This window comes from Micropterus salmoides, unplaced genomic scaffold (genome assembly GCF_014851395.1).
Source record: "Micropterus salmoides isolate LMB-PRFRI ecotype aquatic unplaced genomic scaffold, ASM1485139v1 Ms_hic_scaffold_9, whole genome shotgun sequence".
NCBI lineage: Eukaryota > Metazoa > Chordata > Actinopteri > Centrarchiformes > Centrarchidae > Micropterus > Micropterus salmoides.
The window spans coordinates 25934495-25952812 of NW_024044681.1; the positions used below are offsets into that span (position 1 = coordinate 25934495).

Consider the following 18318-nt stretch of genomic DNA (forward strand, 5'->3'; position numbering starts at 1 on the left):
GTTTGAATAAAAAGTATATATATATAAGAGTATATAAGAAGTATATTAAAGCTTTATTTTTATATTTTTTTACTGTCTTAAGGCGGAAATGAGCTCCTGGATCCGTTCTATCCTCTGTTCCATTCCAACCGGATCAGGAGACTCGCCGGGAGGTCCGCAGGCACTCAGCCGTGCCATGACGATGCCTCCCATCTCCCCCAGCTCAGCTGATGCTGGAGGTGTCACCATGCGCAACAAAGATGGGAAAGAGAAAGATCGTGAGAAGAGGTTCAGCTTCTTTGGCAAGAAAAAATAGAACACTTGTAAAATCATTGATGGAAACTACATTTGTCAAAATTTCAACAAACTGAAGCAGGCAGAATGGAAAGTACAAACAGGTCACACAAACACACTGCTCTCAGCGCAGGCCCCAAGGAATTTGTCGACAGCTACTGTACATGGCTTACAGAGAACTTTGTTTTACTTTCTCTCTGATTTGCTCCCTTGCCATTTTTATTTGTCATTTTGTGTTCATCCAATCCATATTTCACATTTGGCTGCACCCAACAATGAAAGCCCTCATCCAGTTCAGCCAACCAGCAGAGCTTGTTAGTCTGAGTTAGTAGCAGGTGTGGTTGGCGTTAGTAGGGATTCAGGCCCAGTTCGGTTCCAATCCACCAAAACGGCTTTCCTTTAACATGAATATTGTCTCTTCCGTGAGTCTTCAGCTGAGCCGTTTTGATGCCGTGTCACTAATAAAACGATGGATGGTGGCTTTCCACTGTGGTGCAATCTTGTTTTACTTCCCCACTTTCAAGCGCTCTCTCTTTGGGAAAGATCACCTCAGTCTCTTTTTCTGTTCTTGATATTGATGTTATTAACCTGCCCGATATTATTGCTGTTATTATTATTATATTATTTTTATTTATCTTTTGTTATTGCTGGTTTGAGAAAACAAACTAATTAATTTGACAGTAGATAATCTTGATTCATGTTGTGGAGAGAAATAAATTTGGTTAAACTAGTGGAGAATGTTGGGCTTGCCCCTGTATGTATTACTATTATCATTATTTTATTTTTTAGGAATGACAGTTTATGAGGTGTTTTGAAAAAAAATAAAGCTCATTAAATTTAGCAGTGTGCAGTAAGTGATCACAAGTTTCATTGGGAAAATGATATATATATATTTAATAAGTGTTTTTATTTTTTATTTTATCTCTAATTTTGCCTGTATTTGATTATTTCTTTTGAGTGGTCTTTTCTGCTTGATTTTCAACTTTCTTTTTTTCTGTACAAAGCAGAGAAGATTAGTTTTGTAGTGTGTGTGTGTGTGTGTGTGTGTGTGTGCGTGTGTGTGAGTGATTGAGTTGTGGTGCTGTGGATTTTGCACGTTTATGTTATTCCTGATGAAAACGTGGCCAGATGAATGCTGCTTTTCGGTGTGCAAAATGCAGATGAAAACAAACACAAACTAAAAATAACTGGGATGATTTCATAAGATTAGCTTTTCTTTGCTTTTGGTTTTTATTATATGTAAGCTGACATTACCGATGAAGTTTCATTATTTCTGTTTTAGTCTTCTAATATCTAGTTCTCTCTCTATCTACTGGCGTGAAGGCATGGGGGCAGTTTGTAGACAGAGCAGGCTGAAGCACATTTTCTGTGGTAGGCCGCGGGGATGCAAGCAGGACAGATGGACAGCCGACAGGTCTCATTACAGGTGAAGTGAGGGGTGTGAAAATCAGATTGGATAGGCAGTGAAGAACGCGCTTTATGTGCTACCTGACAGAGAGAGCCGTACTGAGCCTTACTTGAACCCACAACAGATACACTGAACCCCTTTTTACAAACCCACCCTCCATTGGAACAGTCTTAATGAAAGCTTTCTTAGAATGAAGATGGGTGTTTAAAATGTGCCCTGTGGCAATGATCTAATGTATGTCAGTGGATTATAAATGCAGTTACAATATGAATCAACAGTAACGTGAAAAGCTCTGCTATCTAGTGGTGGCAGAGGGGAAAATCCTCAAAAGAGCGTTGCGCTCTTGCATATGTGGCATGACTTCATGTAGGTTTATACTTGTATGTGTCTCATCGTTGCCATCTCTTCTCTTCTGTGTTGATGTACTCTGAAAACATGAGATCACTTCATATTCAGGGTTGGAGAGCAACTAATTATAAATGTAATTGGCCTTTACAATAATCCAAAACAACATAATGGCAGTCCAATATAGTTAATGTAAAATAAATTATAGGTCTTTATTAGTTTCCTCAAATACTGTACATGTTTGAAATTTAAAGGGCATTTACAGTATATTGTGAAAATGTAGGCAGTAGAGCAATTTTATATAAATATCTTCTATCTAGACCATTGAATTGGTTGTTAAATGTTCTTATAGTCAGTCAGCCACTTAAATCCAAGTGTTAATTTGCCTTTTCTAACTGCCAAAATGCAACAGGAAGTTACTGGATAACAATTCTGAATTTAAGAGTTTTATGGACTATCTTACAAGTAGGTTGCAAGTAATCAATTATTTGTAATTTTTTACATCTTGAAGGTAATTCTTTAAAGCTGGAAATTGCCAGGATGTGTATACCAGGCCTTGGAGGGCTGATCAGTCCATGGGAAAGTCACACCAAACTGTTGGAAGTAAACTTGTATTTGGTTGCAGTTTAAACTGGTTGGCCTTATTTCAGATTCCCAAATGAATGTGGAAACGCTGGTCTTTCGCTTAAATCAGACCCTCCAAGTCAGAAGAGAAATATCTGAACACCCACTTTGAGACTATTGAACTGGGTTCAGTGGACAGCAGTGAAACTGACTGCCTTGTCTCTGTCAGTGGGACTTTGTATCTCGGGTGTGTGACGGAGCTCCTAGTTTAGTAGCCTTAAACTAAGCTACCATCTAGAAAACAACTTAATAAGGTGATTGCATACATAAGTGAGCCGATGCAGTTAGCGTACATTGTGCACAATTTCGAATGGAGGAATCATTCATCCCCAGTGGATGAGCTGTTTTTATGCTACCTTTTCTCCGCTCTGGATATCAGACAGCAGCCAGGTGATGTTAGGGAGTTCAAGTTTAAAGGTCACACAGTGTGTTTTCTTATCAGCTCATTTGAATGTGAATGATTCAAATTAGTTTGGCCAAATTGGTCATGTGAAGCAAAAATATTTCTCATACTTGTCATACTGTACACGAGCTCTCTCTCTTTCACATACACACTCACATATTAATACTGTACTGTATATTTAATGCAGAATGACCCTGGCAATCCAGTCTTGTGGAAATGTCCTCAGCTGGCTGTGACTCGATGTTGCATATGGCATCCTTTTAAAATAACATTGTGCTACTGGTGAGCCTTGACCACAACATGGAAAGTGTGTAATATTGATGTCAAAGACATGTTTTTTTTGGTTATGAGAGTACTTATAACAGTAGAGTACTTAATGAAGAAAACAAAACAGCAACTTTTACTTGTTAAGTATTAGATATGAGTGAAAACAGACTGGTGACAATTTGAGCTTCCTTTTTTTAGAAGGCAGGATATTTGCTGTCTAGTGGGAGCTTGTATTTTTTCATCCAGTGGTCTGTCTTGCAGCATTTGATAAGCCTGTCCACCTACCTTCATTTCTCCTTACTTTTGACGAATGTCTGTTCCTTCCTCTGTAAGTCAGAGTTGTTAATACCACTACTATTATTAATTGCTATTATTGCTACTGTTGTTACTATTACTACTACTGTTACTAATGCAACTTATTGCAAAAATTATAACTGCTGTCCATTTTCAGGTACGTGTCTGTAATACCAGACCCTTCCACACGATGTCAGTGTGCTGTGGAGCATTTTCATTACGAATCGAAAATAATGTTTGTTGACTTGTGTATCTACATCTAATATTAGGAATAATAAAACATGGTTTAATCAAAAACATTGTATTGTTGCGGGGGGTTTTTATGATTAAAAAAAAAAAAGGTTAGCCACTGCTCCAGCTTTTATTCTATTAGGTACACAAGATTAAACAAGTTGGATATTTGGAATTATGATCTGTTGACAAACCTATAAAATGCAGATTTTTTTATCCATGACTCAAACTGTTATTATGTATCTCAATAAATCTCAAATAAATATGGTCAATAACATTCGCAATTGGGATTTCACAGTAAAGCATTTTCCAGAAAAGCTTGACTGTAATACCTACTCATTATGTTGTGACATGGCATACTGAAATTATTTTGGGACCAGCAGTTCAGTATTGTGCCTCCATAAAGAGGAATGGTAAGAGAGATCCAGATTTTTAGTCCTGAGTCCTGAGTCATCTCAAAAAGGTTCGATCCTACATTGTCCATGATGCAACACGAAAGTTTTCACTTTCACTTACTCCCCACCCCACATCTTCAGTTTGTTATGCAAGTTTCTGTAAAAGTACACAGTAAACAGTTCTTGCACTATGTGTGTAGAGGATGTGGGAAAGAGAGCTGCTGCAGCGCTGCCATTAAGAATGAATTAATGACGCAACTGCAGCAAATGAGGTCAAGGATGATCGAGTAATAACACACAGTAGGTCTATGATGAATCATTGAATGCTGGGAAGGATGTGATTATCTAAAGAGCAGGGCAAACCTGCAGTGAGATGTTAAAAGAAACCCGAGCCTTTGTTTCATCACAGTGGTTATATACTCTGCACTGGAGGTTGAAAATGGGAGAGGATGAGGATGGTGGTCAAAGACCTCAGAAAATAATTGGCCAGCCAGATAACATAATCTAAAAGTTTATATTGAGAAAAGGGTGTATGTGGGACTGAGGGAGCGTCTGTTCCATATGTTTGTAGGAATTAAACTTGGCCTGTGCAGTATAAATATGAGACGAGTAAAAGTAAACAAATAAAAAACAAAGAAGTTGAACTTTAATATGAAGCCAAAGTCAGTAACTCCAATGTTAAAATTCATGTTCAGAGAGAAAACTTTGGTGGCAAAATAAGACATCCAGTGATGAACAGAGAGCCTCTGTTAGTGCAGCCTCCTCCTGTATCTTCAGATAGATTATACTTTGTAAATATAATTTAGTAACAGCGCAAACATTAACAATAGCTCTGTTTGATTTAAGAGTCCCAGTAAGTCATGCATAACACCTGGACCTTAACACTAAAGCAGCTAAAAAGAATTCAGCCATCAATCATTATATTATGTACACCTGTGTTTTTCCCACTGCGACTTGTTATAATGTCTTCCATGAAAAAGATCCATTGTTTAAGTTGTCCTGCCCTAACAACTAATGGTTCATGGTGGTGTCAATAAAGCACATTTTGTTTGTACATAGCCACTGTCCCCAGGAGAGGTCTAATCAGGCAGCATAAGTGTATTCACCTGGGTGTGTAGGGGCTTTAAATCGTCTCCTATTTAATTTCCTGTAAAGCCTTTTGGGCTGCATTTTGTGTACGAAATGTGCTATATAAATAAAGTGTAATTTATTAAGGATTAACGATATAGTGCTCAGGGATACTTTTTTGCTGTGTGTACGTGAGTTGCTGATGATAAGATTTTTAATTAAAATATGTAAGTTTGTGGCATACAGGCACAAGTAAAATTAACTCCTCCAATGATGGAAAAAACAAATCCATTATAAAATATTTAAAAGATGTCAGCTGGGCCTTAAGGGTGGGGGATACAACAATGATGCCTATCATACTCTACATTTTTCTTTATTCTGCCCTCCAGGCTGTGATCACATTCAACCATGCTTAGTCCTGTTTCATTGCTTACAAGTAACCCATGGGATGGGCAAAAGGGATTGAAGTCCGGCATAAGGATTAGAGCAGTGGTTTTCAAACTTTTTTGTCACTACCCCTTCAGAAGCCATAAACTGATCATGCCCCCCAACCCCACTAAAAGTACATTTCATTTTTATCAATCATTAACAATATAGGTGATAATAATAAACAAGATTCAGTTGAGTAAAATAGCCTTGCTAGCATCAGAGCACTTTTGTTTGTCACCACATGAATCATATTCATACAACTTTAGGTCTGCTCAACATCGACAATTCCCCTGAAGTGACTCTATGTCCCAGGGGGGCCCACACCCTAGTTTGAGAACCACTGGATTAGTTGAGGTTGGGGTCAGGCACAGAGGTTACAGTAGGTGTGTGGTTGGGTGATGCTCTGTAAACGGTTATGATTAAGGTAAGGGTAACTGATAGAGGATATGTTTTAAATGGCAGGGGAAATAGGTAGCAGAAAGGGCAGGCCAGGGAAATGCCAGCCATGGAGCCCAAGAAGAAGCCCCCCAGGTCCCAGAGACCAAGGTCACCAGACGGAGAAACGCACTCCACTGCTAAAGAGGTAAAAATAGAAAAATATAGGCTACATTTTGATAAAATTAAACTAATATATAAATATTTTAGACAGGAAAATTCCAGTGGTGGACAGTAATAAGTAGATTAACTCAAGAACTCGACTTAAGTACAAATTAGAGGTATTTGTACTTTACTTGAGTATTTTCTTTCCATGCCACTTTCGACTTCTACTCCGCTACATCTCAAAAGGAAATATTGTACCAATTGTACAACAGCTTTAGTAGTTACTTTACAAATTAAGCCATATGAAGAAAAAATAGCCCTATATATATTAAAACTACCCAACAGTTTATACAAGTGCAGCTAGTACATTAGTTAATTGACAGAAATTTAATTGGCAACTATTTTGATAATCGTTTAAGTAATTTTTTATGTCAAGCCACTTCATAGTTCCAGCTTCACACAGGATTTGCAGCTTGTCCTTTTGATTATTTTAATTTATTTATAATAATCTTTAGGTTTTGGCTGACAAAACATGCATTGTGAAGGTGTCACTTTGGGCAACCGTGACAATTTTTCTCAATATTTTCAATATTTCTACACTCGGTTAATGGAGAAAATTATCAGCAGATTAATCCATAATGAAAACATTAATTGCAGTCTGATACGAAATAGTCACAGGACAATTTTCTTTCTGCAATGAGTGCTTTTACTTTTAATACTTTTTAAGTACATTTTCCTGATTATACTTAGGCTACATATTTTACTTAAGTAACTTTTCAATGCAGTACTTTTACTTAAGTAAAGGATCGGAATACTTATCCACCACTGGACCACCACTCAGTATCAGTAATTTAATTAACAATTAGTTAAGAGTTGCAGCTTTGTAAGATTAAAATATCTGGCAATGCCACAACACCACCAGTGGAGGGCGCTATGTGTCAGGTTCCTGCTGTGTCTGCCTACAAGTCCTGACGGAGGGCACGTTTACTCATCACTTAAACCGTGTAATAAAGCAAGATGGCAGCTGTTGTTGAAAATGTTGTCAAACTGTAAGTGTTGGGACTTTTCTACACACCTTACACTTGGCTAGCTGACACACACCGCGGCTACATTATAACGGCTGTATGACAGTACAGCCACTGACTGTGTCGTTAGCTTGCTTAGCAACATTTCCACTGACTTAGTAAGGTTAGCTGTTGGACCGTCGTCTGTTCACATCCTGGAAGTGTAATTTAGCAGACACGCAGATGACGTTCCTGAAACATGAATCACGAGACTGTTTTAATACAACTCGCGTCGATCAGACATGTATTTATACAGAAACTATGGTTACTCGATGAGTCTTTCTAGTCAAACAGCTACCGCGGTGCTAACGTCTGATAAGTACAGCTGCTAGGTGGCTAACAAGCTAAAGTGAGTGTAATTGTGGCCAGCGTTGTTAGCGCAGGCTGGAGAGCTGTGGGGACTGGCCAACTAGTTCAGAATGAATGAAAGACTGGCTTTAGCGATCACTCCTTTTATCTCGAGACCACATGGTTGTAGCCACTGTAGCCCGCACATTTCTAATTCGCACATAGTAACTCTTTAAAACTAACGAGAAAGTTTCAGTAACACGTAGCCGGTTGTACCAAAACGTGCTTCCACGTCCGTTGTCTTTACTTTGCTGTAACTGTTAGGTGCCCATGTTTAGACGTTTTACGGTAATAACAAGCACTTTATCTAAGTCCTTAGTACGCATGGTAATATATGAAAGCGTGAAACTTATCTGAGAGCTAGCTAGATACACAGGTATTTTATATCTATGGCTAGATATACAAGTTTCTTCTAAACTTTACTTTTTTAAAACTTCTTTAGTGGTTATGGCTTTGTGCCAACTCCTTAATTAAATGCTGTCTTAAGAAAAAAAAACATAGTATCTCAGTGGAAAACAGTACTATGAATAATATAGAAAATATTCACGGCAATGAAATGAGAAATATTCACACAAGTTACTTGGCAATTTTTCCACATTTTTAGTTGGTCACTGGAGCTGTTTTTTCCGTGAATAAAGCCTCCCGTTTCCAGTTTAGTCTAGGCCAAATAGCAGATAGGTAACACAGACAGGTTTCCAACATTATGCAGAATTATTACATCTTTACAAGAAATTATGAAATCTGTCATTACAGATGTTAGTCTGTGAACAGCTGCTTTAAACCTTTTATACACTTGCTTACATAGAGACTGACAGGAATCCTGTGGGCCACGGGATTCCTGTGGGATTCCTGTAGGATGGGAGTCGAGGGAGTGACTGGTACAGTAAAAAGAGTCAACAGAAGTGGGCATCATACATTTTTATATACACATATGCACTTCTAAAATAAATAAATGCTATTTTCTGATGTTTTTATCTGGAACGGGATGGCACAGGAGTCATTCGTCCGGGATTGCGACAGGAATTTTCTTTTCACTCTGTCATGGGATTGAGATAGGATAGCAGTATTTTTTTGGGAGCAGGATGGGAAAATCCACTCCTGCGTCACCCTGTAATTCACAATTCTCTCATTAAGGTTCAACTGCTCCACTACAACTAATGTTACTGTAGTTGCACTGGAAAGTGCCTTGCTCCAGGGCACCCTGATAACATTATAGTTGCAGATATTGGATGACGAGACTGCTTGTTTTCACTCCCTCTTTTCCTTGCCATTCAGGAATTTGAAAAACCAGTAAGGTCTCTCTCATGATCCTGTTTGTCTCGCTTGGAGGAGATGCAGCCCTTAGCTTTTCTAAAAAGGAAATAAGCGCACTATTTGAGTATATTTAGGCTGAAAACACAGCACACTTGTGACTGTGCTGACTGCCAAGCTCCTTGTTGTTGATGTACCAACAAAGGAGCACCTGCTGTTGCATTCTCACTAGAGTTGATTTAGTCTGAAGTACAAAGACATTGTCTGGTGAGTGAGAGGGAGCTGTTTTTGTAAGGTGGCAGCACAGCGTAGAAAGACAGCAGGCCTACTAAACTTAACAGACAGAGAGGTGTGAAAAGTTTTGATACCCACCCCTGCTGATTTTTGTGTTTTAACCACAATAGATGGAATAACCAGCATCTGGTTTTTGTTGTGTCAGGTTGGGAGAGCAGTACTACAGAGATGCCATGGAGCAATGTCACAACTACAATGCCAGGCTCTGTGCTGAGAGGAGTGTCCGGATGCCGTTCCTCGACTCTCAGACCGGCGTGGCTCAGAGCAACTGCTACATCTGGATGGAAAAAAGACACAGGGGCCCAGGTGAGTGTGCCACAAAATATTAGAACGTTTTACAAATCCAATCTCTATGTAATGTTTATAGCGTGAAAACTTCATATATACATTGTACAAACAGTTACAGCCAAGTGTGATTTAATCAAGCTTGCAGCCAAAAGTGCCCTCTTGGTTTTTAAATGACAATGCTGGTGATGTACATGGATCATTTCTGACAGGAATGGCTCCAGGGCAGCTTTACACCTACCCATCCAGGAGGTGGAGGAAGAAACGGCGATCTCATCCTCCAGAGGACCCCCGGCTTATCTTCCCTCCTGTCAAGCCAGGTACCACAGCATTCAGCTCGGCTCATCCTCTATTTTTAATGAGGTCAACCTTTTTAGAAGAAAGCTATAAAAAAAAAAACTACTATAAAGGTGATAGTGGTGCTTGTCATTTCCCACTGAGGCATATTCTGATACATACGATCTGTTGTATGTTCTTTCTGGTAAACGTGTTTTTGTGCTTGTGTCTTAACTCCATTTGTTTTGTATTCACAGAGGTAGACATAGGACTGAAGAAGGACGCTGTGTTATCCGCGGATGGTAGCAGCCTGGAGGCGCTGCTTAAGGGGGACTCCTTGGAAAAACGGGCGACCATAGAGCTCCGAGGGTCTGAGGAGGATTCAAACCAGAGTGACTACACCGGGAGCCTGAACCCAGCTGCTCGGATTAGAAAGGTTCTTGTTTGTCTGTGTTTAGAGTCAAGAATATGAGGTTATTTTCCAATTGTTCGCCTCACTTTCTCATTGCCTCAAACATAGAGAATCCTCGAGCCAGACGACTTCCTGGACGACCTGGATGATGAAGACTACGAGGAAGACACGCCTAAAAGACGAGGCAAAGGGAAGGGGAAGGTAAAATAACAGTCGTGTACATGCATGCATTTTCTTAAGTCCATCCCAACTCTGTGTGTCCCAGCCTGACTGTCTCTGCCCTCAGGGTCGAGGAGTGGGCAGTAACAGGAAGAAGCTGGATACAGCAGCACTGGAGGACAGAGACAAGCCATACGCCTGTGACAGTGAGTCCTGATGGGGGAGAGTAGAGCGTGTGACCTCGGGTCAGAGCAGAGGGTCACTGCAGATGTTAATAGCTGTAATGTTTGTTATCTAATTGAGCAGGATTTGCACGAATCCTCATTCTTTATCGCCTTCCTTTTCATGCGCTCCCCGTTAATTAATTAATTTAATCTTCCTTCTGCTCTTTGTTAGACTTCCTAAATCTGAAACTTATAAAGATAGCATATTTTTTGTTTGCATTTCAAATCTTTCCATGGGCAAGGGGGAAATGTTTCTTCCACTTTTTTGTTGTTGTCATACACATATACGTATCTGTACTGCTCAATGTGTTTTTCCTCTTTTGTGAAGCATTTTCACTTTCAGCGGCAGCTCTCTGTAGGGCAGCGCCGACAGACTGATCCTCAGTCGGTCTGTGAGCCTATTTCTCTGAGTCTCTGTCTGTGCTCTCTCTTCTCCTTCTCTTCTCTCTTTCAGACACTATCAAACAAAAGCATATTTCAAAACCTTCTGAAAGAGGTATATTTCTCTCATTCCTTTTTACTCCAGTCTGCCTTGTCTTCAGTTTTCACTGCCTGATTTTTTTCCCCCCTATTTTCTGTCTGTGTTACCAAGTAGATTTGCTCTTTGTGTAGTTCAGTTCGTAGGGTAAATGTTTTGTTCTGCACAATTTACTTAAATGTAATTAACTGGATTTAGAAAAGGTCAAAGCCTTGTTATTATACACCCCAAATGAGCTGTAGTCTGTAATCAGCCAAAGCTATGAGCCGTCTCAGCTTTCAAAAGATAAGCTGTGGCCCATGAAACTAATTTCCCCCCCCTCAGTCTGTCCATGAACATCCCACAGATTTAGATATGCTAGAAGCTGTATCCTGCTGCATTTTTTCTCTTCTTTGCTTTGATTTTTGTCTGGCTACTTAATATGTGCAATTTGACTGCATTACAGTTTCTTTCCTTGCTTGTTTCCCCCTTTGTTTTATTTCTCTTCACCACCTCTGCAAGTCTCATTTCAAGTTCCATCTTTTAGAGTGAACTGCTGCTGCTTTGGTTTTGAGTTAGTTTGATGCCTGTTTGATCTTTGGGGAGTATCTTTCAAATCCTTCTGCCACTGCACACAATCACTTGGCATGTGACTAGCTTTGTCTTTAGCGACCTCCCTGAGATGCTCTGAAGGAAAACTGTTGCAAGTAGTATATAAATAGAATTGAATTGAACTCGTATAGATGACACAGTAATATGACATAATCCTTTTGAAGAAATGAAAATAAGAGAAAGCATGGAAGTGAAAGAAGAAGTGTTATCCTATGACAAACCTCATCCACCCCCTGGTGACAGCTGCACACAGTGGCATCTTCCCTAAAGTCAGTAAATCCTCCTTCCACAATTCCACTGGCTTCTCTTACACCACTGATTAATAACCTAAGTTCAGATCAGAAACATTAATATTCAGAGCCGTATTGAGCTATTGTTAAAACATTTTTAATGTTGCTCTACAGAGGTCACTCAAACGTAATTTTGAGAGAAATGGATGTATTGCGTGAAATAAAACTACAAAAAAAATTACATGGCTGGTTAGGTGGTGCTTAGCTGGCACTTAAATAGAGGATGTTAAAACCATTGTTGGAAAGATCACACACCTGCAATTACTCAGCGTCTCATTTACTTACTAACTGCAGATGTGTGGCGCTTACAGTGGCTGAGATGTTATCTGTAACGCTCTTCCTAAATACATGGCTACTACAGAGCTCCAGCTAAGAGGATGTGATGACGCATGTCATTGCCTCAGAGCATGTTCTTCATATTCTCAAACCTCATTCTTCATCTTTCCCTCTAATGCCATTGCTAGTATATCATGTCATGGTGGCGATATTAAACTAAAAGCAGGATATCACAGAAACATGTCAGGTTCTTAAGTGCCCCCCCCCCAAACTGCTGTCCCAAACACATCATCGCTTCACCACATCAAAGCCGTTGAAGTGTATTAAATTGTACCATCATATGTCTTAAAAGAGTACTCCACCAATTTAGCATTGCACTTCTATATTGTGTGTTATGCTAGTAGTGGATAATGTAGCCTGGATCCTCTAGCCTCAAGCAGAGATGAGGAGCGGGCTACTGAGGTCTGGTAAGCTCACTTCTTTTTAACTCCACCACCCCAGATTCTTTCATTTTCAAACTTGTAGTTTTCAATTCCAGCAAACGCTGCCAACGATGTCAAGTGACATCACTTGAGGCAAAATATTAGATTCCGTGTATCTCCCTCTGGATCCACAGAAGGCTTTACACAACGTTTATTCACATGCAGTAACCCTGTAAACAGACTTGTGTGGAACAGTGGCAGGAATCAGTGGCGTTCCCCTTTAAGGCACAGAATAGATATTGCACAGATCAAATTATCTGGGCATAAAAAGTCAGATTATATTTCCCTGTATTGGCCTTAAAGTCTTCAAATATTACAGAACATTGGTTGGTAGAATCACTAAATTCTGCCCCCCCATCATCACAAAATATACAAAATGTAAAAATCTGGAAAACAGAAATGATACAATAATAGAAAGTTTTTTGTAACTTGCGCTTTACTATTAATCTTTTGTTCAGATGTAAAAATGCCATTATGGCAGCAAAAAGAGCTAGTCAGCCCTTCCATGAGTCACCCCCCCTACCTCCCCCCTTTCACCACTGACTTTGTATAACATGGACTCTACTAATGTGTTCTTTGTTTTCATACACGTTGTGTTTTCTGGTTTTGGTGGCAGTCTGTGGGAAGCGCTACAAGAACCGTCCCGGCCTGAGCTACCACTACACCCACTCCCACCTGGCTGAGGAGGAGGGTGAGGAGAAGGAAGAGATGGAGATCAATGAGCCGGCCCTGCCGCTGCCTAGTGAGCCCAAAAGTAAGAGGTCATTCACGGTCATATTAGATTGCCTTGTTCAATGTAGAGCTGGACGTTTGAGAAGGTGAACACTAATGCTCTCTTGATGTTTTCATCTTGTACCTCAGCTCCCAAGAAAGGCCCAGACGGTCTCGCGTTGCCTAATAACTACTGTGATTTCTGCTTGGGAGACTCCAAAACCAATCACAAGACTGGCCAGTCAGAAGAGCTGGTGTCCTGCTCAGACTGCGGACGCTCAGGTGCGTTAGAGACAGTTGGGTGCTGGAATAGAGTAGCAACAGGGAAAACACTGTTAATTTATGCTACTGAAGTAGGAATCTTTACAGCAAAGTGATGTGATGAACATTATTCTACACGCAGGCCACCCCTCCTGCTTGCAGTTCACTCCTGTAATGATGGCCGCTGTGAAGACGTACCGCTGGCAGTGCATAGAGTGCAAGTGCTGCAACATGTGCGGCACCTCAGAGAATGACGTGAGTTTTGCTACATTCATATATTGTATGTATTGTATTGTTTGCGCAGAGTGCTGAAGACAGATGTGTTAAGTGTTCTTGTTGTACCAATTCTTCCAGGATCAGCTTCTGTTCTGTGACGACTGTGATAGAGGCTATCACATGTACTGTCTCAACCCACCCATGTCTGAACCTCCAGAGGGTAAGTTCACCACATGTGTTCTGCTTAATAGAAAATAGCTTGATCTCAGGTGTTGGATGAAAACCAATCTCAAAACTGAGCAAAGTGTATCAGAAAAGGACGTTGGTGACAGGGCTGTATAGCTATAGTATGTAATATGAAGGCTCAGTAAAAGAGAGAGAATACCTGCACCACAAGTCTTCCACCGAGTGAGCCAGCCTTGTACATAAACCAAACACACACTGCCTGAAAGCCTGATATGAAGCTTGCGTCACTTGCATGTCCACTTGTTTTGCTTAACAACACTGAAGGATACTGTGTCAGTACTAAATGTTTGTATTACTTATATATCCTTAGTGGCTTCTGAAAATGTATTGGCTTGTAGGTAGGCTTGGGTATCAATTAAAAATCTTTAGATATTGGTGTGTATGTATTGTATGTATGTATATATTATTCAAGTTTCAGTAACAATACCAAGTCACTATTTTCATTACCTTAATTTGCGTAAATATTTCTATAAAATCTGTATTTTCATTTAACAAACGATGAAAATAGTTCTCAAATTTAACATTTTGTCTAAACACAAAAGCTTTTCAACATCTTAAAAATAAAAAATGCCAAAATATTTTTATATAAATCAGAACTGTTTGATCAAAGAATACATAAACAAGATTATGAATCTGACCAGATATTGAACTTCACTTGACATGACAGATAATATGTGCTACGTACACATTTCATTCAGTACCAAAAAAATACTGAGGTTCAATATCCAGCCTTACTTGTAGGATGGCTCTCCTCCATGAATTGTTTAGTGGGCTGCAACACCTACTTAAGGCTCAAGAGCCTTAAACGTCTCTGACAATAACAGAATTTCTCTCATTTTGGCACTCAGGGAGCTGGAGCTGTCATCTATGTCTGGACCTCTTGAAAGACAAAGCATCCATATACCAGAACACCCCGCCATCATGATAGCTGCCCACCCTGCACACACTCATCACTCAGCTGTCCTGCAACAGTATGGTTTACCCTTCAAGATAGACGATAAATTCCCCTGATGAGCTGACCATGGAGGGAGCGTGTTCAGAACAGACAATAAATCTTGAATCAAACTGGCCTAGTAGCTTCAAATATGACTGTTGCACAGTTCCAAGCTCAGACTCAGCCTGATTGATTTTTATTTTCACACTTTGCTACATAGCCAATTTGAGCAGTAATGAATTTCAACAATATACACAGCATAAATAGCCAAAATCGGACATCCTGTTCAGGTTTTTTACACAAACGCCTACACAAAGTTGCTAAAACCTTGTCTCTATTCTGCAATGTACTAATTTTTATGACTAGAGCAGAAAAAGAGCTTGGAATCAAGTAGCATGCCAATGCTTGCTTATCGTGAAAAAAAGACATTTTATAATATTTATATATTTCTATGGTATATAATAGTGTTAAGTATGTACAAATTGGAAAAAGAATGGTCATGTAATGGTCTTTTTATCAGTGCCCATCTCATCATTATGAAAAAATCCACAACCACATGTTTTTTAAGGCACTGCTGACATTTTTCCATTCACTTGATAGAGTCAAAGGGATCTGCTGAGACTATAAACCATGTCATCCACTGCCACCAGACACACACTGACACACAATAGAAACTCTGACATGCTCGTCAAAGTGGCTCCAAAGGCTGAAGGACTTAAGGGATGGCAGGTTAGATTTTAGTCTAATTGTGGCCTCTTTTGTGCAAGTGGCTGATTGTTTGCACAGACCTCAAGAGGCTGCATGAGGACATAATAATGTAGTAATGTGTGTGTTACACGCAGGCTTTGGGGCTCTTTTGACAAAACTGTTGGCTTTTCTCTCTGGTCCTGTCGACTGAAGAGACATAAAGCAGACATGATGCCGATCAGTTCTTCAGTCTGTACACCTGGCCCTCGTTGGACAGATGTGGTAATAATCATAATAATATGATGATGATGATGATGATGATTATTCCAGTCAAATTAACCCACTTACATTATCAGCCAGGTAAAGGGATAAAAGGCCTCCATCACTGTGTTCTAGCAGTTAGCTAATCATGTTCCCTATCCAATATCTGTTGAAGTTTTTGGCACCACTAGATTATTTTAAAGTAACTGAGGACTATGTGACCTTGCAGATGGTCACTTGCCGACGATGTTAAAGCAATATCAGAGCTCCTGTGGGATGCTGGGATGACAAGGACTCAGTACGGAGTCTGTTTTGGCTCTGCTAGCAGATAATGTGTGCGGTACTGTACATTTTCTTTATCAGAAAATGCTATTACAGATAGAGGACTGTGGCAGCAGCAGTTATTGATGGCTTCATCTTGTAGAAAAGAATTATATTGTGTATATACATAGTCCTATGGAGAAACAGCTCTTTTGGTCACTGCTTTTGTCGGTTTATTATGCAATGGTCTTTCTAAACTGCTAAACCAGTTACTTTACCTCAAACAGAAATAGTATTTAAAGGGTGGAAACGTGCTGTTGATAGATTGGACAAAGGCAGCGGGATGAGTAGTAATGACAGCTGCAGTGTCTGCTTCAATAACTCCATATTCTACAGGTAAACAAGTGCATGCTCAGTAATTGTCTACACACTCATATGCTACATAGTTGTCTCTGCGTTAGGTCTGCAAAGGTGTTGGGAAGTGGTGTAATATAAATTAACCATGCTGTCATGTTGTTTCAATAGCAAACTAACAGTTACTAAAGCATTACACAAGTATAACTTGGTTTAATTTCTCATCACGTTTAAACTTAGTTATTTAGACACGGTGGCTACTAGAATATTTTGCTGGGGTTTTTTGTATTCATGGATGTTATTTGAGACTTAAGTGGAAGTTGCTTTCTAGTTAATCCTGTGATCCAGGTCTCAACTGAGCCGCTCTCTCCCAAAGCTCGAGACAAGAAGTAAAGCCAATAATGTGATTAGATACAAATTCCAGATCTGCAACTTTAAGACTGAATGGTTAAGTAGTGATGGAGTATCCAGCACAAACAAGAAGGATGTCTGCCTGTTGTTGTCCTGTTAGACATATATATCATTATTTTTTAATATCCGATTATGGTTTCCTGTTCTCTAGCTTTGGGAGAGAATTGTTCATGATAGCAAACATTTAAACCAAGATCATAGGTTTACATAGTAGGTGAATTCTCTTAGGGTGGACTTTCATTTGAATTGTGATGGAATGTTTTATTGTATGAAATTTGTCTTCAGGAAAATAAAATACTAGGCACTATAACCTGCTAATGTTTCTTCCTCAATGAACATCTGACAACAGCATCTGAAAAATGAATGATGGGTTGCAATAATAAAAATATCGACAAATCTTAAAAGTACACTTAAGAAGACACCCCTTTGTGTTGATGAGATAATGTGCTGGATTTGAATCGATTGCATCATTGCTGTACTATTTTGTGCCAACTGGTAATTACATATGTGAGTGTGCCACAATCTTGTAGAGTTCCCAAAGTCTCCATCATTGGGCCTCTTCAACATCTACGTGCTCCCACTAGCTCAGATTGTGGAAAACAACAAAATATCCCACAATTATGCATGATAATGATGCTATAAAATAAATGATAACCGATACATATCACCAGGTGACTATTCTGCCCCACTAAGGTAGTAACTACATTGTGGTATTTGCTCAAATCTGAGTTACAATCTGTATCTAAATTTCTGACGTTTCTGAAAACGTTTAGAATTGACATAGACTAACTCCAAAACGGACCTAAAAGACCAAAAACAGTTAAAAGGACTTGCATACAGCTGCATACTTCAACACATTTACTGCACTAAAAACTAATGCTACGTTTAGTTCCTGATTTTCTGTAAATGAAAAATATCCATTTGAACTGATATTTTGGTTTGGCAGTTTGTCAGAAACAATATAAGCTGTAAATAATCAAACTAAAGTTAATTCTCTTAAACTAGTTAAAATGGATAAGAAAGCTGAATCTGCAGTTCCTCTGAGCATTGCGTTATGATTATCCAAAGGCAAGAAGTATTTAGGTTTTGTGCTGGTTCTATGGCAATTAGGTTTTTGGGGTAAAATCAGCCTAACAAGACATTAAAACCAAGCATTACAACCTTTCTGTTCAGTTTACTATCCAGCATGAACACTTTCAGACCCTTTTTCTTCACTTGGCTGCTTCTGCTGTCTTGGTCGGGCAGGGCGCTAAGTAAGTGCATTGAACA

The 18318-nt window shown here is 39.4% G+C and overlaps 2 protein-coding genes across 6 annotated transcripts in view; both read left to right on the forward strand.

The window, feature by feature from the left end:
• The window catches only part of LOC119895052 (spectrin beta chain, non-erythrocytic 1), a 53231-nt gene extending 49318 nt beyond the window's left edge, over positions 1 to 3913 (forward strand). For all 3 annotated transcript variants that reach the window (XM_038707850.1, XM_038707848.1, XM_038707849.1), the window contains one exon: positions 83 to 3913. In XM_038707850.1, coding sequence (XP_038563778.1) covers positions 83 to 295 — 213 coding nt within the window. In that variant the 3' untranslated portion in view covers positions 296 to 3913. The remainder of the gene's footprint in view (positions 1 to 82) is intronic.
• A 2264-nt stretch (positions 3914 to 6177) lies between these two features.
• dpf2 (D4, zinc and double PHD fingers family 2) lies at positions 6178 to 17359 on the forward strand. 3 transcript variants are annotated; one of them, XM_038707853.1, is made up of 12 exons: positions 7203 to 7326; positions 9380 to 9540; positions 9732 to 9839; positions 10053 to 10231; positions 10316 to 10408; positions 10494 to 10572; positions 11045 to 11086; positions 13324 to 13461; positions 13569 to 13700; positions 13822 to 13934; positions 14034 to 14115; positions 14990 to 17359. In XM_038707853.1, the coding sequence occupies exons 1-12, from the start codon at positions 7295 to 7297 to the stop codon at positions 15064 to 15066; spliced, it is 1236 nt and encodes a 411-aa protein (XP_038563781.1). In that variant the 5' UTR covers positions 7203 to 7294; the 3' UTR covers positions 15067 to 17359. The 3 variants fall into 3 exon arrangements, with proteins under 3 accessions (XP_038563779.1, XP_038563781.1, XP_038563780.1); XM_038707851.1 differs by lacking the exons at positions 7203 to 7326; positions 11045 to 11086 and adding an exon at positions 6178 to 6320; XM_038707852.1 differs by lacking the exon at positions 11045 to 11086.
• Positions 17360 to 18318: the final 959 nt, after the last annotated feature.